The sequence below is a fragment of the Pseudorca crassidens genome, chromosome 7 (genome assembly GCF_039906515.1).
Source record: "Pseudorca crassidens isolate mPseCra1 chromosome 7, mPseCra1.hap1, whole genome shotgun sequence".
In the NCBI taxonomy this organism is placed as follows: domain Eukaryota; kingdom Metazoa; phylum Chordata; class Mammalia; order Artiodactyla; family Delphinidae; genus Pseudorca; species Pseudorca crassidens.
In genome coordinates this window covers 3,334,795-3,357,939 of record NC_090302.1, presented here as the reverse complement: position 1 = coordinate 3,357,939, position 23,145 = coordinate 3,334,795, and the positions used below count along the sequence as shown (strand labels likewise).

The 23,145-nt window shown below is 61.2% G+C and overlaps 1 protein-coding gene across 3 annotated transcripts in view; it reads right to left on the bottom strand.

Annotated features, from left to right (window-relative positions):
* COL5A1 (collagen type V alpha 1 chain) overlaps window positions 1–23,145 on the bottom strand; it is a 155,072-nt gene that overhangs the window by 11,401 nt on the left and 120,526 nt on the right. For 2 of the 3 annotated variants that reach the window (XM_067742805.1, XM_067742803.1), the window contains exons 40-64: window positions 22,486–22,575; window positions 22,336–22,389; window positions 20,957–21,064; window positions 18,686–18,793; window positions 17,442–17,495; window positions 16,329–16,382; window positions 16,140–16,247; window positions 15,249–15,302; window positions 15,041–15,148; window positions 13,772–13,825; window positions 12,695–12,802; window positions 12,035–12,088; window positions 11,739–11,792; window positions 10,820–10,873; window positions 10,222–10,275; window positions 9,340–9,447; window positions 9,169–9,222; window positions 9,024–9,077; window positions 8,785–8,892; window positions 7,581–7,634; window positions 6,730–6,765; window positions 6,302–6,355; window positions 5,648–5,903; window positions 4,627–4,739; window positions 1,656–1,724 (exon numbers count right to left, since the gene is read on the bottom strand). In XM_067742805.1, coding sequence (XP_067598906.1) covers window positions 1,656–1,724; window positions 4,627–4,739; window positions 5,648–5,903; window positions 6,302–6,355; window positions 6,730–6,765; window positions 7,581–7,634; window positions 8,785–8,892; window positions 9,024–9,077; window positions 9,169–9,222; window positions 9,340–9,447; window positions 10,222–10,275; window positions 10,820–10,873; window positions 11,739–11,792; window positions 12,035–12,088; window positions 12,695–12,802; window positions 13,772–13,825; window positions 15,041–15,148; window positions 15,249–15,302; window positions 16,140–16,247; window positions 16,329–16,382; window positions 17,442–17,495; window positions 18,686–18,793; window positions 20,957–21,064; window positions 22,336–22,389; window positions 22,486–22,575 — 2,022 coding nt within the window. Of the gene's footprint in view, window positions 1–1,525; window positions 1,595–1,655; window positions 1,725–4,626; window positions 4,740–5,647; window positions 5,904–6,301; window positions 6,356–6,729; window positions 6,766–7,580; window positions 7,635–8,784; window positions 8,893–9,023; window positions 9,078–9,168; window positions 9,223–9,339; window positions 9,448–10,221; window positions 10,276–10,819; window positions 10,874–11,738; window positions 11,793–12,034; window positions 12,089–12,694; window positions 12,803–13,771; window positions 13,826–15,040; window positions 15,149–15,248; window positions 15,303–16,139; window positions 16,248–16,328; window positions 16,383–17,441; window positions 17,496–18,685; window positions 18,794–20,956; window positions 21,065–22,335; window positions 22,390–22,485; window positions 22,576–23,145 lie in introns of all 3 variants that reach the window. The other variant, XM_067742804.1, reaches the window with a different exon arrangement.

The window sequence follows — 23,145 nt, the reverse complement described above, 5'->3', positions numbered from 1 at the left end:
ATGCGGTGATGTTTCCCCTAGACTGTCCCTTCACCTCCATCCTTGGTCAACTGTCTGCGAAACAGGACCCAAGCAGCAGACAGGCTCTGGGCTGGTGGCTGAAAGTGGGTGTTCTCTACCTGCTTCCACAGAGCAACGGGGTGGGTGTGTGAGGCCCTGTCTGGAGAAGGCCACCAGCACGGCTGCAGAAAGGACCACGGCCCCGGCTCCTCCTGACTCCCGCGCCCCCCACCCCCCAACCTCTATCCACCCGGCTCAAGGGCCCCGGGCACTGCCTCCCCGAGTGGGCGTCCACTTCAGGTCCTTCTGCCTGCCAGTGGCTCCTTCCCGAGGATAGCACCGAGGAGGTGAAGGAGAGAAGAAACAGCAGGAGAAAAAGGGGGTGAGGGTGCCGGAGGTCCCCACACAGAGACGAGAGGAAGTCCCCAGACGTGGCAAGGTGAGCGCAAACCTTCAGTATCTGGAAAGAGCCGCAGTGGCTGGGAATCAGGGCTACGGGCCGTGAGATATTAATTGAGCACGAGTACCCCCGGGCCTAGGAACGGGGGGTCCCCAAGTGCAGCGGGCAGAGGCCGCTGGAAGGCCCTACTCTGAGTCCTGGGGGAACGTGGCCCTGGGACCCCCCGGGGAGCCAACTGAGGGCAGAGGGTCGGGCCCGCAAGTCGTGGACCTGAGAGCTGGCTTCTGAGTGAGAAGGACGTCCTTCAAGGATGGCCCAGGTGGGACACTAGCCGAAGAGTGAACGCAGGAAGCAAAGGGGGCTCTCGTGGCACCTGCAACGCGGCCACATCTGGAACCTAGTCCTTGAACTTGCCGGGAAGGGAGCATAGAACTCTGCACTTGATTCCGGAAACGGGCCCAAATCAAAACTCCCGAGATGCTCGGGGAAAACACCCTGCCGCGTGGCAGCCGTCGCCGGCCCCATAGGATCGGGTCCAAATGGCCTCGGCCTCTATACCGGCTAGAAAAGCATCACATCCAGAACTTTAGAGGGATGCCCGTTGCCTTTCACCTCCGGGATGGCCTATTCAAGACTGGCTCCCCAGAAGTTAACACAGGGACCAGCACGGTCGCGGGCGATGCAGCGGAGAAGCCCAGGGTCCCGTCGGCAACCGGAATGGCCCCTCGGCCCCCAGCCACAGCAGGGGCAGGGCACAAGTAGGACAGATCCTGGAAAGAACTGGATGGTTTAATGGTCCAGGACCCACTTCCTCCAAGCTGCCCGCTAGGACTTAGCAAAATAGACCCTCCACTCCTGGTGTCTCTGGTCTCAATTCCTGGCGGCACCCAGCGGGGGCTCTGAATGCCAGCTTCGTGTCCTCCACCCGAAGAGACAACCATTCAGCTGCTCCCGGCTACAGTGAACCCTCGTCAGCGTGGCAGGAGGGGCCGGCCCGCGTCTGGCGGTCGTGGCCGTGGAGCAGTTTGGCCAGAGGGCGAGAGCAGGTGCGGCGCTGGGGGCGATTAGTCCCATGCAGAGCCGAGCCAGGCCGTGCCGCAAGCAGACAGCCCCGTGGCCACTTACCAGGGACCCTCGCTTGTACTGACTGTACCAGGTGGAGGGCTGCTCTTTGGGCCAGCGGGCCATTTTACTCTGCAAGATACGAAACGGGTGGGTTTAACGGACACTGCACACGAGTCGAAGGCCGTCTTACCAGTTTGCCACGCTTGAATTCACTGAACCAGGAACCCGGGTTTTCTTTGGGCCAAGAAGTGATTCTGGCCTAAACATCGAGGCGGGAGGTGGGGAGGGAGAGAAACAGAGAGAACGACAGTGTTACTTCTGCCTTCACGAGAAATGCTCCCACGTCCTGCACACATGCCTTCTCCCCGCCCAAGCGGGCCTGCGTCCTGCCCTCACGGAGATGCAAGATGGCCTCCTGGGAGAAGATCCCTTAGGTGCACCTAACTCCCCCAGAGCTGGGCACTCGCTCCAGCATGGACCCCTGACCGCGATGGGGACGGGGGAGCCCTGGTGCCTTCCAGGCGCGAGCACCTGCTTCACGTGCAGGGTCACGAGAGCCTGCATCTGACCCGATCTGGGTATCCAGCACCTAGGACAGAGCCTGGCACCTCGTGACTGCAGAAAACTGCTCGTGGAGTGAACTAAGGAAGGGGTGAACGGGCGGATCCTCACTCGTCTCGCCCAGAGACTATCATCCACTACTGATAGGCTGAGAGCAGACAGGTGGGCGTTCCCCGATTCGATCCCCTGATCTGGGGGCGTGGCTCCATCTCCAAGGCCTCTACCTGCGGACAGAGTGGGCAGGAGACCCTACCGAGGTCCGGCTGGGTGTGAGGCGTGCGTGTGTGTTTCTGCACAGGATGTGGGCGTACACGGTGTGTGTGCAGCGTGTGTGCCGGGTGTGTGGTGGGGTTTTCCCTCTGGGGAGAGTGACCACAGGTCCAGCCTGCTCCCAGCTGCCCCTCCGGTGCCCTGCCTGGGCGCCAGGTCCCACTCCCCATTCCCTGGCTTCTCCTCTGAGCTGGCCTCGTGCAGGGGATCTGAGAAGCGGCCCCACTGGAGGAAGAGCAAGCCCAGCCTGCCCCCCGCCCCTCGGGACTCTCCCCTCTGGTTCCAAACCTGCTGCTGTCAGCACTGCGCCCGAAAAGCACGAAGGCCGCCTCCTCCCAGAGCAGGACCAGAGGCGTGGGCAGGTTGGCGCCTCGTCCAGACTTCTGCCCTCCGTCCCCAGCCCTTCCGCCACCAAGGGGGCCCTGCAACCCGGGAGACTGGGCAGAATGCCTCAACCCGCCCAAGGCTCCCAGCCCGTGGGGCCCTGGCGGTCAGCACTGGTGCAGAGGACAGGCAAGGAGCAGCGGGCGTCACTCAGCGCCCCAAGCCCACCATCCGCCTGGCTCCACCACCAGCAAGGGCTCCTGGGGGGCGTCCTACTGGCTCTCCAGCAGCGAGGCCGTTTGCAGAGGACAGACAGCAACAAAAGAATGAGCCAGCATTTTTCCACTTGATTTTCCTCCTGGGCCTCTGCCAGATGCAACGGTCCTGAGGTTTGAATTTCCTTGTGAACCACAGGGGTCTTGTTGCCAGGAGTGTGGGTTCCCAAGGATTTAAAATTCCAGGTAGGGAGAGCGTGAACATGAAACAGGGGTCCCCAAGACATCCACGTCAGTGCAGAGCCCCTGTTCCTGCCGGCCCACAGGAGTGCCGGAGCTCCCCTCGGTGACAGTGAGATTTAGGGAGAGGGCACCTCTCCCTCCAGAGGAAGTGGCTCTGGGCGCTGAGGCAGCCGGGAAGCCGAGGACCACAGGTTGCCCGGCTCCTGCCGTGCCCCACCCTGAACCTGCACAGGTACCATGGCTGCGGCTCCAGGAACCCACTGCCCTCGGCGTGCGGCACGGGATGGGGAGCCCTCTGGGAGGGACATTACGGAGGAGGGTCTGTCCAGGCAGATGCAAAGGGCACTGCGGCCAAAGTCTCCACCATCTTCCCAGGTAGAGACCTCGCCCCCCTTCCTCACCTGTCCTGGGCCACAGTGGGCCTGGCCTCCAACGCGTGCTTGAGAGAAAGCAGCACACGCCTGCCACACACGCCTGTCCCTGCACGCCATCCACACGCCACCCACCCGCCACCCACGTGCCATCCACACGCCACCCACCCGCCATCCACGTGCCATCCACACGCCACCCACGTGCCATCCACCAGCCATCCACACGCCATCCACCAGCCATCCACGTGCCATCCACACGCCACCCACACACCATCCACAAGCCATCCACACGCCATCCACGTGCCACCCACACACCAGCCACGTGCCATCCACGTGCCACCCACAAACCATCCACACGCCACCCGCACGCCATCCACGTGCCATCCACCAGCCGTCCACGTGCCACCCACACACCATCCACAGGCCACCCACACGCCATCCACCAACCATCCACGTGCCACCCACACGCAACCCACACACCATCCACACACCATCCACCCGCCATCCACACACCATCTGCACGCCATCCACATGCCATCTGCATGCCATCCACCAGCCACCCACATGCCACCGCACACCACCTGCACACCCATCCACACACACTGGTTCACACCCTTCCGCACACACAGAGACCCCACCACAGAGGCGAGGACGCTGAAAGACCACAGAGGAGACTCAGATCGACACCCCACAAAATCTCCACGGATCAGAACCTCGCTGAACAGACTGTGAGGGACGCATGGCGCTCAGGAGCGACTACCCAGGAAGCTGACGCTAAGAATTTCAGCAAACGCCAGCTTCTAAAAGACGTATTTGGGTCCCTTTCGCTCCCAAAAGTCCTTCCATGGGTTTCAGGTTGCTCTGAGGTCAGAACTGTAGGGTCATTTTAGAAAGGATTTGACCAACCAGTGGCGGAAATCCCAGCCCCAGGCGTGGTAGGGGGAAGACAGCCACGAGCCAACCACCCCTTCAACTTCCACAAATGAGGCTGCACTAAGCCCGTCCCATTGCTGGAAATTTCTTCCTAAGGCAGATTCAAGTGTACTTGCGGAGGGACAGCCGTGAGTTTAGATCTGGCCCGTTTCTGGCTTTCATTCTTAAAGCTGCCCGCACGTGAAATGTCTGGAGCCCTGGCCCGGCCCCACCGGGAGAGGAGGCCACGGAGGCGGGCACTCACCCCCTCGGACTTCTTGTCGGGGAAGACGCACGTCGAGCCCCCGGCTGTGAAGTTGCAGTAGACTTTGAAGGAGTCCCTGGAGCAGCCTTGGTTCGGATCCACCCAGTATTCACCTGGATCGCAGGGTTAGGGGTGGGGTTAGGGAGGGAGGCGGGTCGGGAGAGCTGCTCCTTGGACAGTTCCAGAAGCAGCTGCCACATCTCAGTCCAGCAGGGCCAGCACACAGCCCGGGCATGTGCCGCAGCACAGCCCTTTCTGGGCTTTGCCCAATGGCATCCTGCTGGGCCCATGGAGTGACAGGGACAGACGCATCACCAAGAGCACAGCTGGAGCGTGAGGCCCACGGGGCCCAAGCTCTGCCTGCTGGCGGGTGGATGGGAACCCAGAGGTGCTCCAGGGAAACTAGAAGTTCACGTACTTAGGATCAGAGTCAACTGGAACCACAGGCACCCCTTAAATCTTGCAGAAGAGTTCATCCTTCCCAGAGCAAGCCAGTGGGATCTTATTTTCTAGCAGGTAGGTAGTGCTTGGCTATTAATGGTGAGAATGGGACTGAAGTTCTGGAGTCTAAATAGTACTCTCCCAAGTACAACTTCAAATACCAGCACGAGGACTCCTGCTAACACTGACAGCAGCTGCGGCCAACACCACGTCAGGCCCAAAGCATTTCATACACTGTATACGCGTCCTCTGATAGGCACGTGTTTTAATTCCCATTTTGTAGGTAGGGATCATGGGACTCCGGGTAGAGCAGGTTACCTGCCAGACAGTGGCTAAGATTAGACTAGACCCCGGCTCTGCGTGACCTCACAGACTTGACCTCTTTCCCCGGCCTCCCAGGACGGCTTCCCCTCCTACTATGATGCCTCGTCAGGTGACAAGGGGGACCTGCATCCCCACTGCACCAACGGGGACCTGAGGCCGAGCGAGGTGCGTGCCCGTCCAGGCCTGGGTCCCTCCCGCCACACCGGCTGCTCAGCCCCGACCCCTCCGTTTGTCCCCGGGTCCACGGTCGCCTTACCGTCGGGGAAGTCAGGGTGGCAGAGCTGAAGGTCTTTGCAGGTGCGCGCGGGGTTCTGCTGCGTGCCCAGGGGTCGCTTCATCTGCTCGATCTCCAGCTTCAGCGAGTTGAGGGAGCCGAAGATCTCCTCCATGCCGTCCGCGTAGTCCATGTAGTTCTCACCCTCCCCTTCGTCCATCAGCTGGCTGGCGTCGATGTTCCGCCGGGTCCTGGACGCCTGGATCGGCAGGGGCTGGATGACTTCGCCTGGGGGGCCCTGGGTGTGGAAGAGGGACAGTGAAGGATGGGAGAGGACGAGGCAGCCCCGGGTGGTGGCCGGGCCGGGACCGCCAGGGCCGCACCTGCAGGGTCCTGGGCCGCAGACGCCGGCCCCTCCTGGTAGTACAGTCCTTTTCCCTCTTCTCTGTCTCTGGAACATTCCACACCCATCCCTCGGGGCCCTGTCTAGGGCTGCCTGCTCCTGCCACACACACGCATGCATGCACACACACGCACACACACGCATGCACGCACATGTGCACACACAGAGGCACCTGGGCATACACGCGCACGCACACACACACGTTTTGGGATTGAACCACGCAGTTGCTTCCACGATTCCCTCGGTGTTAGGAGAACCCCCATCTGGCTCCCAAGTCCTCAAGGGCTACTCACCGGCAGGCCAGGGGGTCCTGGCTGGCCTGCTTCACCCTTCGGGCCAGTTGGACCCTGGGGAAAAAGGAAAGAGAACCAACCTTGGTCACTGAGGCCTGATGTGACTTGAGTCCCCCTTGAGGTCTAGAATGATCCCCGGAAACACGTGGAGAAGGTGGAGGGACAAACCTAACATGCTGGGGCCCCTTCCCAGTCCCAGGTGTGAGAACTGGACACCTCAAGGAGGGGACTTAGGGGGACAGAGCCCTTTCTGCAAGGCAGGGAGCCTCAGTCTGAGATGACTCAGGGCAGCCCAGCCACAGAGGAGGGGTGTGAACGACCGGCCCCAGGAGTCAAGGGGGAAAGGGGACCCCAGGGCGGTTCTCATCCAAGGGTGATGCACGTCCCCCCCCGGGGGGCATGGGCCGCTCAGGGGCAACACCACTTACTGAGGATCCCTTAGCACCTTTTGGACCAGGAGGGCCCTGCGGAGAGAGGGGCAGAGCGTCAGCTGGTGGGCGGCCCCTTCCCCTCCCGGCACCAGCCTGCTCTTCGCGCCCTCCTCGCACCTGCGCCCCCCAAGAGTCTATGCTGGCACTTGCTTGACAGGGGAGGTGGGCGGGGGCAGGCACTCACCCACACGGAGGCCAGGAGGGTCCCGAGTGCCCCGGGTCAGCCTCCCACCCGCCCCGGCAGGGAAATCACAGCTCAGGCAGCCAGAGGCCCTGACACGGAGCCGCTCCAGCCCTCGCAGCAGCCCACAGCAGGGGCCAGCATCAGACCAGCCGGGGCTACCTTGGGCCACGTGCACCCGGGCCCAGGTGGGGCTCAGAGGCTGACTAGTTTCGGGTGAGAAGAGACTCAAGGCCGGAGGATGTCTTTGCAGTCCTGGGTCTCCCAGCTGCATGGGGGGGCCCCAGGCTGGTGACTAGAAGACGGACACCAACTCCTCACATCCGGGCCGGGCTGGCTCTGCTCATGCTGACGGGGAGGGTGGGGGGCCAGCCCCCAAGGTGCCTACCGTGGGCTGTCCACATGCCCTACAATGCCCGGAGACAGAGGCTCCCCACTTCTCCTCCCCAGCCTGAAACCAGAGCCCAGTGACCGCACTTCCTTGCTTCCACTGCTTGGAACGCGCATGTGAATTAACGAGCAGATCAACCCGTGGTGCGGGGCACCAGGTCCACCTGGGCGGTGGCCCAACCCCAGGGGGTCCCATGACTTCCCTGTAACTCTGAGGCCCATCCCCCCACTCTCCCAGGACAACCCGGGGAGCCGCGCGCCCCTCCCAGATACGCACCGGCAAGCCAGGGGGGCCCGGGGGGCCGATGGGGCCCGAAGGACCAGTGATACCCTGAAAGGAGCAGAAACGCAGTCATCAGTGTTCGGATCAGGAGGGAGCCTGTCCTGCAGCCACGCCCCTCGGTTCTCGTTGGCCTCTTCCCCCAACACGGGCTGGCCACGTGCGAGGGGAGCCCTCGCTCCCTGCTAGGCCCGGCAGGGCCTTAACACCTGCTGTGAGGCGGGGCACCCGGCGCTGCTGCCCGCAGGGCGGTGGGGGGGGGGCGGCTGAGTGTGAACGCTGCCTTCTAATGTTCTAATGTGAACCGTCCCTGCCTGGTCCCCTCTGGCCGCTTTCCGCTCCCGAAGCAGGGGCCGCGGGCCGGGGGCGGCAAGTGTCCTGGGGTCCTGTCTGCTCTGTCTGTCCATCCAGCCTCCCAGTGGCTTCTCCCACGCTCGGAGTTTGCAGCCTCTGAGGCGACCCTCTCTCCAGGTCTCAGTGCCACAGGGAGACACCATGGACGAGGCCGGGCTGGGGGACCGTCACCCCACAAGCTTCCTCCCCGCCTCACGGCTCTGCCGCCTCCAGCTCTGTCTCGGGCGTCCTGTCCTCTTCCAGGTCAGGTGCAGGCCAAGGTGGGCAAAGCACAGGGGCACATGTGAGCCTGTCACACCTGGCTTGGGAAGCGGTCATTCACAGGCTGGAGTGCGGCCCTGTGGCCCTGACATGGGGACGGGAAAGACCGGCCTGCCAGGTCCCCCCGCCCCCTGCCTCCATTCGCTCCCCGCCTCTCCTGGCCATGGAATCCACTGCAAGCAGCTCCCAGGCGCAGGACGGGCGAAACCTGCAGGCTAAGGGTTCCCTGGCTGTGGTTTCCTGGGGGCTTCAAACTCCAATTAGCGACAGGGGTTCCCAGGCAAGTCTAGGGTCAGGTGTGCATACACGGGGTCAAGGTGAGAGCAAGGATGTGGCTGAGCGTCGCCAGTGACCTCCTGGACAATTAGCTGGGTCGGAGGGTCTTGCACAGAGTGGGGGAAAATGACCTTCACTTCTGAGGTCACCAGGACCACGAGGGCTAATGAGGGCCCGGGCTGGGCTCCAGTTCTGCCCCAGGTTGCTGTCACCTGGGCGAGCCCGTGCCCTCAGCTGTTCCCATCTTGATTTGATGGACGTGGGGACGTCCTTCCGGCTCTAACGAACACAGAGCCAGCAGCCCACGCACCTGTTCTCCCTTAGGGCCAGAGGAGCCCTGCGGGCCGGGGAGGCCGCGGTCCCCCTTTTCTCCCTGTTCGCCCGGAGGTCCGATGAGCCCGATCAAGCCCGGATGTCCCTGTGGGAAAATGAAGGGGCGTTGGCGGTGGCGACACCTCCCGTCCAGCCACGCGGGCCAGCTAGACGTGGCAGCACAGCTGAGTTTCAACCTGAGTTTCAACCACAGAGTCACCTGGAGCCCCATCTCACCTTTTCCCCTTTGGGTCCAGAGTCTCCTTTGAGGCCAGGGAGTCCTGGGGGACCCTGTGGGGGAGGCAGCGGGATCAGAATTCTCGTTCCCAATCCCGCCCTCCGCCACCACCGGGGGCTCCTCGGGAGCATATCCGGGACTCACCATGGGGCCGGGGGGGCCGTCGGGGCCTGGGGCTCCTGGGAGACCTTGCTCACCCTGAAAGACAGTTGACCCTCCGTGTGAGTCCCGCCCTGGCCATCCCCGTTCCCGTCCTCACCCCTGCTCCCCTCCCTCTGTAGCCACGCCCCCCAGGCCTCCCCGGGGGCCACTCACCACAGGGCCAGGGATTCCTCGCAGGCCATCGGGCCCGGGCTTCCCAGGGGCCCCCTGGGGGCCGATGGGGCCAGTCTTCCCAGGAGGGCCTTCCAAGCCGGCTTCTCCCTGCAGGGCACCAAGGAGGACACGGTGGGACCCCAATGCTTGAGGCTCTGGTCACCCCAGCCCAGAATTGCTGCTCAGAAACCCCCAGGAGCCTTGGAGAGAACCCCAGATGCCCCCAGATATCCAGGGGCTGCCCCCGATTCTCCACATTCCTTATCGAGGCCGCCCTGCCCAATCCTCCACCCACCAGTGTCCACAGTCAACTGTGCTCCAGCCTCCCAGCTGTCATGGCCAAAGCGGCAGTTATGGCTGGCGCGGAAGCCCTGGTGGGCACGGCCGCCACGTCCTGGGCAGACGTGGGGCTGGACGAGTTCCATCACTGTCTCAGGCAATGCCGGAGCACCTCCAAGAAGAGATCCCGCCCAGCACCTCCCGGCGGGGGGGGCGGCCTCGAGGGCTCTGGGCACAGGGCTGCACCCTAACCTCACCGCACGGGCACCCCACCGTCTCCTCAGCCCTGACGTGGGCACCGTCACCATCTCTGCTTCACAGGCAAGGCAGCTGAGGCCTGGCCGGGTCAACGCCAGGCCCGAGGGCACCCAGCACTGGCCTCCCCCGCTCAGGCTGGCGGGGCAGACAGAATGTGACAGCAGAGTCGGGGACCCCGGACCCAGAGGCGCAGCCAGCCCCCCTCCCTCTGAGCCCGACCTGCCCCTCTCCGCACGTTCACGTATGTGTCCAGTCCCCACCCCTGCGGCCACCGTGCCGAGGCGCGCTCCGTAAGGTCTATGCGTGGTCGCGGTCGTGACCACGGCCGGGCTGAAAAGCACTTACCTTAGCTCCTTTCTCTCCCTGCCTGCCTTCGGGACCTATGGGGCCGGGGGGACCCTGGAAGGAGCAAGAGAGCGACACGTGACAAGTGGGTCCGCAGAAGCTCAGTGAGGAGCTGAGGAGGGGCCGTGGAGGTCACTCCCAGGCCCTTAGCACGAGGCCCAGGGCCTCCACGTCCAGAAAAGGCCCCCGGTCGGGCTGCGGAGAGGGCACTCCAGCAGCCTCCCTTCCTGGCTGCACACCAGGGGCCAAGTTTACTGCAGCCCCAGAGAGAGACTGAATCATTCAAGTAGCTTGTTCTGATTTTTCCAAAGGTCTGACCCAGGGGGAAAAGGGGTTTTTTCAGCTCCATGGGTGTTTTTCTCCCACGAAGGCCGTTACTGATGGCGTCAGCAGTGGGCTCATCCGAAACGGAGCGGAGCATCGACCTAGTGGGTCTGAGATTTGATGATGAGGCAGGAAGCTGAGCAGGGAATGCACTTCAAACAGAAGCGCTTTCCTCCTCGAGCCGCCTAGGGCCCCAGGGTCCAAGCCGGGGCGGGGGAAGGGCACACTTCATTCAGGAGGTTGACGGGCAAGGGCACCTTGCAGCATCACTTACCCTTTTTCCCGGAGGCCCAGACGGACCTGGTTCACCAGTAGGGCCCGGGGATCCCTGGTGTCAGAGAGAGAACAGAGCATTTAGGAATCAGGGACAGTTAAGCTAAGACGTGGCAGGGCTGGGTGGGTCTGAGGCTAAGAAAAACGCAGAGTTTTCAGTCTGATTTGTCCTCGGCCAGCCCTGAAACTGCCTGTCTCTTCTTTTGCAGAATTAGCCCTACGTGGAGGTGGTCCTGGAATCCTCTGCTCTGACCTCTACACTCAGCCCGTGGGCTGCAGCGGCGTAGGGGACCCGCCTGCCACCTGCAGTTCTGCTACATTTGGGGAACGTTCCCACCACGCCTGCCAGCACCCCTTCTGCAGAAGTGGACCCCGAGGCACAGGGAGGGCAGGTGTTGTCCTGGGTCAGCGGCTAGGGAGTGGCAGAACAGCAGACATCTCTCCGGGGGAACTGGCCCCAGAGCCGGTGTCCCGAAGCCTTCAAAACTTGAAGCAACGTTTCAGAACACTTGACATCAGGTGAGAGGCAACGTCTAATGTGAGCTCAGCTCCAGGGGCTGATGTGGAAAGAGCCTTCTGAGGAGAGCATCTGACTCCCATCGGGCAGAAACAGGTCATCCTGACGTTCCGGGGGCGGGGGGGGGGGGGGGGCTTCTGGGGGGGGCGGTCGAGGACGCTGGGCTCTGTGTGCAGAACCACTGTCGGGACTGTGTGTGCGTTTCCCCTTCTGGCAGGAGGGTCCCCAGCTTTCAAGGTTCCTCAGAGGGAGCTCTCAGCCCCCTGTGGTGGTTGAATCACTAGTCTAAGGTAACTGGGTGTAGGTTTTTCTCAGAAATGAACAAAGCAAGTTGTAAACTCCAAGCCCTGACACCTCCCCGAGGAGCTGCGTCAGGGTCCTTAGAGGTCCTGGGCGGACTCACCGTTTGTCCAGATTCACCGTCATCTCCTTTGTCACCAGGGGGACCGTCTTGACCCTGTGGGGCCAAAAGCAAGTTCATTCTGCCTCCTGGGCGGCACCCGAGTTCAGGCACCAACATACAACGCGTCCCCGGTCCTCACCCCAAAGTCAAATTCCATCCCAGAGGTGCCGGCGCCTAGGGCGCTCAGAGGTGGGAAAGGAGAGTCCTAACAGACAGAACCGGAAAGGAGAAAACGGGCCAGCGAGGCGGGTCATGGGCTGTGGGGACCCAGGGGCTCTGCCACCTCGAGCACCTACCGCGGGGCCAGGCTCTCCGGGGGGACCGGGATCTCCGGGAAAACCGACCGGGCCCTGAAACAGAGGAAGAGCGGCATTGGGGCCCTCAGCAAGCCGGCCGGGAGCGCGCTGCCCCGCGTGGCTGCGTCCAGACTGCCGCCCTGTGCCGTCCAGCCCCGAGCATCCCACTAGCTCCGACACCTCGGTGCCCTTCACAGCAAGGCCTTTCCAGAACATCCTCTCACGTGAGCCACGCACGCCTGAAAGCGAGCGGCACGGGCCAGCCCCCTCGACCTCTGGAGGCCCTCAAAGGGCAGGCTCTTGCCCACACTTGTTCCTGGAGCCCCCGGCTGACACTGGAAGCTGGACCTTTAACCCCTAGAAGGCGCTGCTCTGCAGACCCTCCTGATGCAAAGCTGGGGCAGGCTACGGGAGGGGAGAGGGCCACACAGAGCCTGCTCCGTCCAGAAAGCTGCCTGGGCCACAGACGTGGCCTCCGAGGTGTCCCCCTCGCCCCACGTCTCCCCTCGCCCACCTCCACTGTTTTGGCTCAGTAGCTGGTGTGGAAGCCTCTACACCTCAGGAAATCACCCCAAGACCAGCGATGGTCAGGCAGCCTCAGCGCACTGCCCGTTGAGCGAGGATGATCTAGGGGCCCCTTGGCATCTCCCAGGTACTCACGGGGCTGCCTTTGGGACCGTCGTCTCCAGGAGGGCCCTTGGGTCCAGGGGGTCCAGCAGCACCAGAAGGGCCCGACTCACCCTTCTCTCCCCTTTCGCCTTTGGGTCCCTGCGGGGGAAAGGCAGGCACCGTGTTCCCAGAGCCAGCCTTGCGGTTGCCTCGAGCAAGAAGCTCCTCACGGGCACCGGGTGGGAAGGGAGCACATGCCTGTGGCCGGGCCTTGGCCCCTGGGGGTGCCAGCGGCTTCCCGAGCTCCGCCAACCCTCAGCAGCTCCCTGCGGGAGTCTGGCTCCCCTGGGGCCGTGAGGGTGTCCGAGTAGCCCACTGGCTTCCCGGGGCCTCTGAGGCCGACACCCGACTTCTAGGTGGGCAGGGTTGACTCCTGACGAGACAGCAGGCAGCGTGGACCCCGAGGGGCTGCAGGGACCCAGGCCGCCCACCCACTCAGTGGTCCTCAGGTGGAGGGAGCCCAGGAGACCTCTGTCCAACAGCCGTCTCCTGGGCCGGAGGGCTGCCTTCAGGGGGGCCTCAAGACACGGCTCATCCGACCTGCGAAGGTCTGCATGTTCCGGGTCTGGGCTGACCAGGTGACAGCGATGGGCCCCACGTTTACGGAAGCCAGTGAGAGGGTCCTGGAGCACGGACGGCTGTCCTGGGCGTCCATCACTAACGTCTACGCACACACACAGACACATATGTGCACGCACACATGCTCCAGACGGCTGTCCTGGGCGTCCATCACTACCGTCTACGCACACACGCTCCGGACGGCTGTCCTGGGCGTCCATCGCTAACGTCTATGCACACACGCGGACACACACATGCACGCACACACGCTCCGGACGGCTGTCCTGGGCGTCCATCACTACCGTCTACGCACGCACGCGGACACACACGTGCACGCACACACGCTCACTCGCCACGGCACTCCCGCTCTTTTCCAGCAAGACGGCGAGGTAGGCACAAGAGGAGACGTGACTCCCATTTCAGGATGGAGAAACTGAGGCAGAGCAGGAGCCTCCCACCCAGGACCCAACCACACCGCATCCCCTCCTCCCCCAAAGCCCACCCACTCACCGGGGGGCCCCCTTCGCCGGGAAGGCCAGGCTCTCCAGCTTCGCCGGGCTCACCCTAAGGAGGAAACGTGATGTGATTACAGCAGCGATGAGAACAGCGGTTCCAGCGTCCAGCATTTAGCGAGTCGTCCCTGACATTGGGCTGGGTGGGGGAGGTTAGGGGGCCGGGGGTGAGACGCGGTCACTGTCCTCTGACGGTTCTCAGGACTGGAGGAGAGACAGGTGAGGGACCCAGGGATAAAGCGGTGACAGTGACATACACAGGCATGTGACACACACAGAGCGGGCACGGAGGGTACGTGGGGGCATTAAAGATGGCTTTCCCCAGGAAGCGATGCTGCGGGTGAGTTTTGGAGGACGAGTGAGAGAAGCCAGGTGAAAGGAGGAGGGGGGCAGCTAGGCAGATCCGTTTGCCGGCAGGTGAGACAGAGCAGGAAGGGCGAGAGTGGTGGCGGCCGAAGCTGGGACGTGCCCTGTGGCGGGTGGGGAGGGCACGGGGAGAGCGTGCTGCTCTGAGCAGAGGTCGCACGCCATTCACTGGTGGTCTCAGCAGGTATGTTTCTCTGTGACTTTCCTATCGTAAAAAATGAGCAGCGATGGGAGACTTTCAGCTGAATGGCCTGATGTCAGAAAACAAGCTCTGGAACGGCGTGAAAGGAGTGCAAACACAGGGGAGCACACCCATCGCCTTCCTTTCACCCCCAAGGAACTGGGGTAAGTGCTTTAAAAGTAGTGCAAACTCCTGGGCCCAGGTGGAGTCAGACTCTGGCACCGTCTCGCCCGCTGCACACGTGCACGCGAGTAAGGCACGTACACACGTGTGCACGTGCATGTGTCCAATGTGCTCGCGTCATCTCCAGGGCCCAAGCCCTAACACTAACCAGATCAGAGGAAGAGGACCCGGGGCTATGAGAAAACAGGATTTGACAGAAACGGGAGCTGAAAAGGTAGCAACGACACACTTCAAGGAATAGATAACTATGTCTATCAGAGCCAAATCTCAGAGGAGGAGGTGGCGGGGCCTTTACTGGTGGCTGTTATCGTTTGGAAGATCTCCTGGGTAAGGGCAGGGCTCCCAGGTCCATTGCACACATCTTCTAAGTTTCAAAATGCATCTGACAGGAATGGCCCAGCAGGTGCACCTGGACATCTCCGTGTACGCGGTGGACACATACACATGGGTACATGCACGTGTACACACACGCGCGCACACACACACACACACATGCTCGCACGTCATACACCGGGACAGTGACGGGGCGTGAATCACCTTCTCTCCCACTGCACCAGGATTGCCTATTCCACCTGGGGGGCCTTGCGGCCCGTCAGCACCCGGAGCTCCGGAGGGTCCTCGGGGGCCGGGGGGACCTGGGGGACCCTGGGAGAAGAAGAGCCATTGAGCCCAGAGAGAACACAAACATCTACCAAAACAGCAACCAGCCACCATGGCCGGGTCTCCACGAGCCAGTGCCACTCACCATCTGACCCACATCTCCCGTCTCGCCCTTCTCTCCTGGAGGTCCCGGCAGACCCTGAGAACAGGAATTCATCAGAAACTCGGCACGTGGGCGTGGCTCTATCCCCCCAACACACAACGTGCGCTACCTCCCCAGCAAGGCCCCAAGCCAGGCATTCAAAAGCCCCAGGAATGTGCTTTTCAACGTACAGCCACATATGAGCATGTCCCCCAAATCCCAAAGTTCAGAATTAGCGCAAGGAAAGAATTAGAGAAGTATGCAACGATTTCCTGATAAGGTGCTTATTGAAGGCGTCCCATAAAACAATGAACCCTAATGAGCCGCCAGCAGGGAAATGTTTGAATCAGTTACGTCACCACCATATGCTGGGACACAAGGCAGCGACTGAGAGTCACGTTTTCAAACATAAATAAAAAGTGATGTGTTCCAAGAATGTTTAATGACATTTGACGCGACGTGTCATATAAAAGGAAGTGGGAAAAGCTGGATCCAAACTCCCTATACATGCAGCACGAGTCGCAGTTTGCAAAAACCAAACAGAATTATGCATGTGCGCGCGCGCGTGCGTGTGTGAGCACAGGCGTTTAGGAGGTGTGGAAAGGCACCACCATGTGCTGAGAAGCATTTTTGTTTCCGTCTCTAACAGTTTATCTGTAGTTCCCAACATTTCTACAATGAGCAAATTCACAAATGTCACCGGTTAAGAGAAGTGAATGTGGGTGTGTCTGGAATTCTGAGAATTCACAGCACGTCATGTATGGAGACGCCCCTGAAGCCTTGCCTTAGCTTTCAGAAGACAGGAGGGAGGGGACAGGAGGGCCGGGCAGGGCAGGGGAGGGGAAGGCGTCACAAAGATGCAGGAATCAGCTGAAGTGCAAACTCTGTTGTTACCTGCAGCCCCACGGGTCCCGGGGGACCGGGAAAACCTCTTGGACCTTCATCACCTTTCTGCCCAAAAAGGCCCTGCTGGCCACGAGGACCTGGCTCGCCGTCAGCTCCCTACAGGGAGATCGTTGAGCATGGTGAGGGCCAGGTACGGGGCCACATCAACTCGAGGGATGGGGACTCTCTGATACTCACAGAGGGGCCTGGCTGTCCAATGGGGCCTTGAGGTCCTGTGGGCCCAGGTGGACCCTGTGGGGAAGAGACAGAGAGAGTTGTTTCCTGAGTCACAGCTCAGGCCGAGGGAGAAAGGCCAGCGCGCGCAGCGGCTCTGTAGCCAAGGTCATCGGGGCTGCACCCACGCTTGGCCGTCCTGGGCCCGGCTGCCGGCTCTGGAACGCGTGATGCTCTCTGTTCAACCCTGAGCATGTGCTGTCAGGGGCGGGGGGACGGCCACACCGACGTCCCGCTGGAGGCCACCGTGCATCCTCTCGGCCCCCACCACACCCATGACACAGGCCCCGGAGGCCCCATTTTAAAACGAGGACCGGGATCACGCGGCTCATCCGTGGCCGCGCGAGGGACTGATTCCACAGTCCACACCTGGCAGCACAATGCCTACCCCCAAGCACATTTCACTGTTGGCTCAGGGAGAGCACGAGAGAGGCCGGCATGCTGTCGCTGCCCTGCGAAGCCGGACTGGCCCCAGGCCAACAGGGACGCGGCCACTGTCTGCCTGGGAACAGACACGCCTGGCGAGAAGGTCCGCCGTGCAGGCCTCCTTCCACGGCCACCGGGCGGAGCTACCAGCCAAGTGACAGGCCGTTTGCAAGAACGCACCAGTATTTCTAAAGCAGGATTTTTTTTTAAGGGGAAATTAAGAGGCATTTGGCCAGGGCGCTGCCTCTGCTGGAGCACCCTGCAGCCCTCAGCATCGGAGGGCGGTGATTACGTCTGTGGGACCGAAAACCTCAAGGACAAAGACGCTGAATCTGCTTCACTTCAACACCTGTGAGTGCTTTCTGCCCATCTGTCAACAAGGGATTCTCTTACAGATACGTGTTACACGCATACGTGTGCACCTAGCACACACCTGTGCGTGCACACACGCATGCAGGCACACGCACACATACAAGATTTCAACAGGGAAGGACAGCCCAAAGCCCAGCTCTGTCCCATCAGTTACCGGTGTGAATGTTGTTATATTGTAATGGTTGTTCACGTCAGTGATGCGTGTGGGCCACACCGAGCACACAGCCCTGTGCCGTGGCTCCACTGGTGGCCCTGCACGTGGCTCGTGTGGCCCCTTACCTGTTCGCCTTTGTCTCCCTTGCTCCCCTTCTGTCCCGGTTCCCCGATCTCCCCCTGTGGGAACATGTGAACGGCCCATCAGACGGTCCAATGATCATTTGCACGTTATCTGCTCCCCTTAATTAATGTTTCTTGGAGAGCGAGAATAATCTCTCCAGGGAGCCCTACAACTTTCCTAAGAAGAAACGTTTCCATATATTAATTTGATTTCTTTTTTAATAAGAGAACTAAAAGGGATGAGGCCTTGATCTTACGCTTTGCAGGACTGCACCAGATTTGAAAGTGTGATAAAAAATCACAATGGAAATGTTTACTTTGTCAAGTTGGATGACATGACAGTATGATAAAGACAACTCAATTACTACGCTTCCAAAGTTATTAAAATCTCTCCCGTGTTTCTGCCGTGCAGGGCTGTCTCCCACCCTGAGAGGCAAGGCATCATCGCTGCAGAGGTGACAAAGTCGGAAATGTCACCGGAAAGTTCTCATAAACAGAAAGTTAAACCGAAGAGATAAATGTCACTGTCTTCATCAGACGGAGGATAAAATACAAGCTATGGCAGTAACAGCGTCAGGATTATAAAGCACGTTCTTAATGGAAGGGGGCCTTGATCACTGAAGTGGAGACATTTGAAAATAGACGTTGAGTAAAACCTCATTAAATCAGGCTCCACAGATTTAGAATTTGAAATGACTGAGAGCGTTCTCCCGTGCTCTGGCTGCTTCAGCAAACGTCTCCGGCAACACCAAAACTACCCAAGAGAAAAGCAGCGTCTAAGTCCCCTCAAGCATGTCAGAGATCTCATTTATTACCATTATTTGTGAGCTATTCCGAAATCATCCACTAACGCCAAGAATGTCGGATGGCAGTATGGGGTCCCTCTGTCGCCAGAGCCCCTACGTCGCCTGCATCCCTTGGTTGAAAAGGAACCCCCCCCCCCGGGCTTCCCTGGTGGCGCAGTGGTTGAGGGTCCACCTGCCGATGCAGGGGACATGGGTTCGTGCCCCGGTCCGGGAGGATCCCACATGCTGTGGAGCGGCTGGGCCCGTGAGCCATGGCCGCTGAGCCTGCGCGTCCGGAGCCTGTGCTCCGTGGCGGGAGAGGCCACAGCAGTGAGAGGCCCGCGTACCGCAAAAAAAAAAAGAAAAAAAGGAGGAACCCCCCCGCCAGCTCTGATCTGCCGGCACTGGCCAAGCTTGGCTGTGCGTGGTCCAGGTTGGGGAACCTCACCGAATTCTTCTTACCTTATCTCCATCTTCTCCAGGGGGACCCACAGGGCCAGCTGGACCAGGGAGCCCCACGGGACCCTGTAGACCGTCTCGGCCAGCTGGGCCTTGTGGACCTTTCTCGCCCTAAAGAGGAGAGGAGATCCTTGTTCAAAGGCAGCTCCATCGTGGGAACATCCTGCCACCAGCTCATCCCCCACAGAGAGGCCCACAGGCAGGAAGTGGGCAGGTCCTGGGCAGGGACCATCACCACGGTCCTAATGGATTTCCCTCGGATACACCGAGGGTGGCTCCGAGTCCGGCCTTGTATCACCCCTTCCCCTGCATCTCTGCACTTAATCCTCGCCCATCCTAGGAAGGGCTACTCTTTTACAGATGGGGAAACTGAGGCTCGTTCATAAGCAGTAGAGCCGGGATTCAAACCTCGCCAACCAGATTCCTGGGTCCGTCCAAGCCAGTGGCCAGGAGGGCCTGAGCTCCGGCCTCGGCCAACTTGCTTATTACTCTCCCGATTCCCTGCAAACACCCTCCCTGCAAGAGCACACGGACCTGCACATACGTGCGCACACATGCGCGCGCACACACACACACACACGCTCCTATCTTCCCTTCCTCGTGGTTTTGGTTCATTTTCCTATTTGCCCCCTTGGTCATCTCAAATGATCCTCACTGAGTTCTTGCTTAACTTTACCAGCCACGTTCCACGCTGTGAGTGGCTGGAACTTTCTCACCCAAGCCGGGATTCCCTTCTCCCAGCAGAGGCACAGAACGAGGCGTGGACGTCGGGGAGGGGACACGGGTGGGGAAGTGCACAGTCACACAGTCACCGACTTGGGCCGGCATCCTCTCCTGCCCCCTCTTCCCCTCTCCTGCTGCACAGTTCGCTTCCTGCTCCTCGATTTAGTTCGTCCTGATAAAAGTTCTTCCCCAGTGAAGCCAGAAAATGCCCAGGCTGACTGTGGCTCATAGGGAACCTTCCTGCCCGACATGACACCTGACCTTTGTTTGACCTTTTCTTCTCCTGCAGCTACTCTGGAAGCATGACAAGCTTTTCACAGGATGATACAACCCTGAGAGGTTTCTGCTCAGGTATTTACTCTCTTGAAACAATGAACTCAACCGTTTCCAACCGCATGTGTGTGTGCTCTACATGCATCCAGCGCCCGACGAGAGTCAGGGTTCTGGGGCAGAATTCAGCGGGCTCCGTGTCCTGGGAGCCTCACAGGAAGGAGCAGATGCCATCAGAACCGCCGATGACACACTGATCGGATCCTCCTGGTGCCCACGTGTCCAGCGTGGTTCCCATGGGGAGTCCTCGGCCGGGAAGGCAACCAGGGCCCTCTTTCTACCCATGCGCCATGGACAGGGAAACACATAAGGAAAACCACCCCTTCTAACAGAAATCAATCCACGCAGGTGTCTTAACTCAACGGGACACCATCCTCGTAGCCCGTCACCCCGGAACTCGGGCTCCTATGACATTCAGAATTCAAAAGGGAGGTTTGAGCTGGAATTTGTCTCCACGGCTGATTGAATGCAGGGGCAGGCGAGCGTTTCCAAAATCACGTGGCAGACGTGAAACGTGGCCGGGGTGAGGGTACGTCCAGGCAGGAAGGGGGCGCTCTGGGGAGTCGTTTGGGGAAGGGGCTGGCGGTTGGCTTCCCAGGAGGTGTCTAGACAGGAAGGGTCTCTCTAACCCCCTTCATGGAAAGCAAGACTCCAGACCCCCTGCCCCTGAGCTTTCACAAAGCCTCCAGGTTGGGGCGATCACACTTGGGGTTCACTGGGAGGTCGGCTGTCAGGGGTCTGGGAGGAAGCTGCTTATCTGCCGGTCACGTCTCCCGTCCCTTCCTTTCTCCACGCCTACCCCCAGACCAACAACGCAAGCACCACCCCAAATACCCACCTTTCCCATACACTGACCAGCTGTGGGCCCGGGCCAGGGGGCAGGGGGCTGTGCACACAGGGCACCCAGAGCCCGGACCGGGGCCAACGCCACGTTTGGACACACTGTCTCCACCCCTCCCCGTGCCTGCACGTGCTGGGGCCCAGATGCGTGGGTGTGGCCGGCCGAGCCTGGCCCGGACGCTCCCCGAACACCCCTCCGGCTCAGGCAACTCCGGGAAAGAACCTGGCCGCCACCGTGATCGGCCCTTGGACCTCAATCAAGACAGCTGGGCACACACCACACACTGCCCCCATGTCCCCGATCCCGCGAACCCCCGGGGAGATGCCTGGGGAGGGGACAACACGGGGGCAGGGACAGAGCTCCTTCGAGGCAGTACTTACAGGAGCTCCTTTCTCCCCAGCCGGCCCGGGAGGTCCCTGGGGCCCAGGTCTCCCTGGAATTCCGATGGGCCCAGCAGCACCGGCCGGACCTCTCTCCCCCGGAGATCCCTGCGGCGAGGCAAGAAAGTGGTTTATTTCAAAGGCTCTCCAAATGCATGGGTACAACTTCCTAGAGCACCGCCTGGTCATACCACTCACTCTCTCACTCTAGAGCCCACAGTAGCTCCCCAGGGCCCTTTGCAAACACAAACTATCTGGTCTAGCACTGGGGGCTGCGTTTCTGACGCCCTCTTCGCTCCCCAACCCATAATTCCAAGTCGCTCTGCAGTGTCTGAGAACACATCCTCCCTCCGTGAGTCCTGGCTTTGAATGACCTCCTCTGGGACGCTGGCAGCCACTCTGCCCTTTGGGGTCTGCCTGCCACAGAGCGTCCCCCTGCTGCCCTGCTCCTCCACGCTGTACGTTTTAAGGCGAGGCTCTGGCCCAGGAGCGGGGCTGACAGGTGGACACCTGGACTAATTCTAGGGGTTCAGCATCGCGAGACCACTGTTGCCTGGGGTGTCATCCTGTTCCTGGCCGCTATCACAAGGAAAGGCAGTATTTGACTTCCCCGTCACTGTCTCTCTCAAATGGCCCATAACTCAGGGGAAGGGGGGGGGGTCATTTCATGGTCCACCCGCAAACCCAGCCAGGGGCCAGGGGCAGCTCCTGAAGCCCCACTCTGTAGGTGAGTGAGGGGGCTGTCAGATGGGCTCATTTGAAGGGCAGGGGGAAGTAACGCAGATGTCACATTTCCATAAAAAGGCAAGAGCAGGGGGCCCGTGGGCGTGTCTCTGGAGTGTGGGCACAGCCTCTCGCGGCCCCCAATTCCCCCAGACCACAGCCCAGGGTCTGGAAACTCTGGATCTCCAAGCCTCTTGTAGCTAGACTCAAAGTTGGGGGGGACCACCTAGGTTAACAGACAGCACAGCTCTGGGGGACAGGCCTCCCGCCTGTGCTGGGTCACCTCTGCCTTGGGCAGCCCCAGGCGTGCGGACAGCCCCGCTCTCGAGGCCGTGGAGCTGTGTGTCCGTGCCCGTCCCGGCTGCTCCGGGACCAGACCCACGCGAAGCCTCCTCCACAGGCTGGGGGGCCCATGCAGCCCTCCTGGCTCTCCAGCTGTCCTCATACAACACGCCCCCGCCCCTGGCCCTTCGTCACCGGCTGCCAGCTCGGGCACACCGTCCACGTCCCTCCCAAGCCCAGCTCCACCACCACAGCTTTCCCAGGACCCACGCGGGGCCAGGGCAGGTGTGCGTGCTCCCCGGGCCTCGGGACGCCCGTCTTGCCTGCAGAGCAGAGGGTGGGAAAGAGGCTCTGTGCTGAGCCAGCACACTCACCGCGGGGCCTGGCGGGCCTGGGGGGCCTTCACTGCCTTTCAGTCCAAGCGCCCCCTGCAAAGCAACAACATGTGGGCAGGGCACCGAGGGGAGACGCCCCCCGGGCTGGGCAGCCTCCAGCTCCATCCCCCCGGCTGGCCCCTCACTCACCACTGGACCAGGAAGCCCTCGGTCCCCGGGGAAGCCACGTAGCCCTGGGGGCCCATCTTTTCCAGGAAGGCCGGTGGGGCCTGGGTCACCCTGAAATCAGAGCCATAGGTGAGTTTCCGAGCGATGCCCCAGACCAGGGTGGACAGGGAGCTGGGCGGGGCCTGGTCTTCCAGATCCGCTCGGGACCTGGGTTGGAGGTGGGGCTTCCCCGGGCACTTGGCTTTAAAAGGAACCTCCGCGTCTTGACTTGACTCATCGGTTGGCAGGTCCACGCGCTGGAGCGCAGCCCAAGCTCACAGCCGGGGGCCTGTGCGGCGGGCTGGCTCTGCGTGTGGCTTGGGGACGGATTCCGACCGGGACTCCAGTCGTCTCCACGGAGGCCCAGGCCCCCACCCTGTCCTTCGGGGCCACGACGGCTGAGCCGGGGCTGAGGGCCCTACGTCTGCCCTTCTCATGTATCTGGGGATCCTCGAAGACTGGGCTCAGGGGAAGGAGTCCGTGGCCGAAGCACGGGAAGCGTTGCCTTGAAGAGGACTTGCCGCTCGAGACACTTGTCTCGAGCCTGAAACCACATATTCTGAAGATTCTCCACCTGGGCATGTACCTTCCCTGAAGTTCACTAAAGCTTTGACATCTTCCAGAATTTTCTCTGGGGTCCAA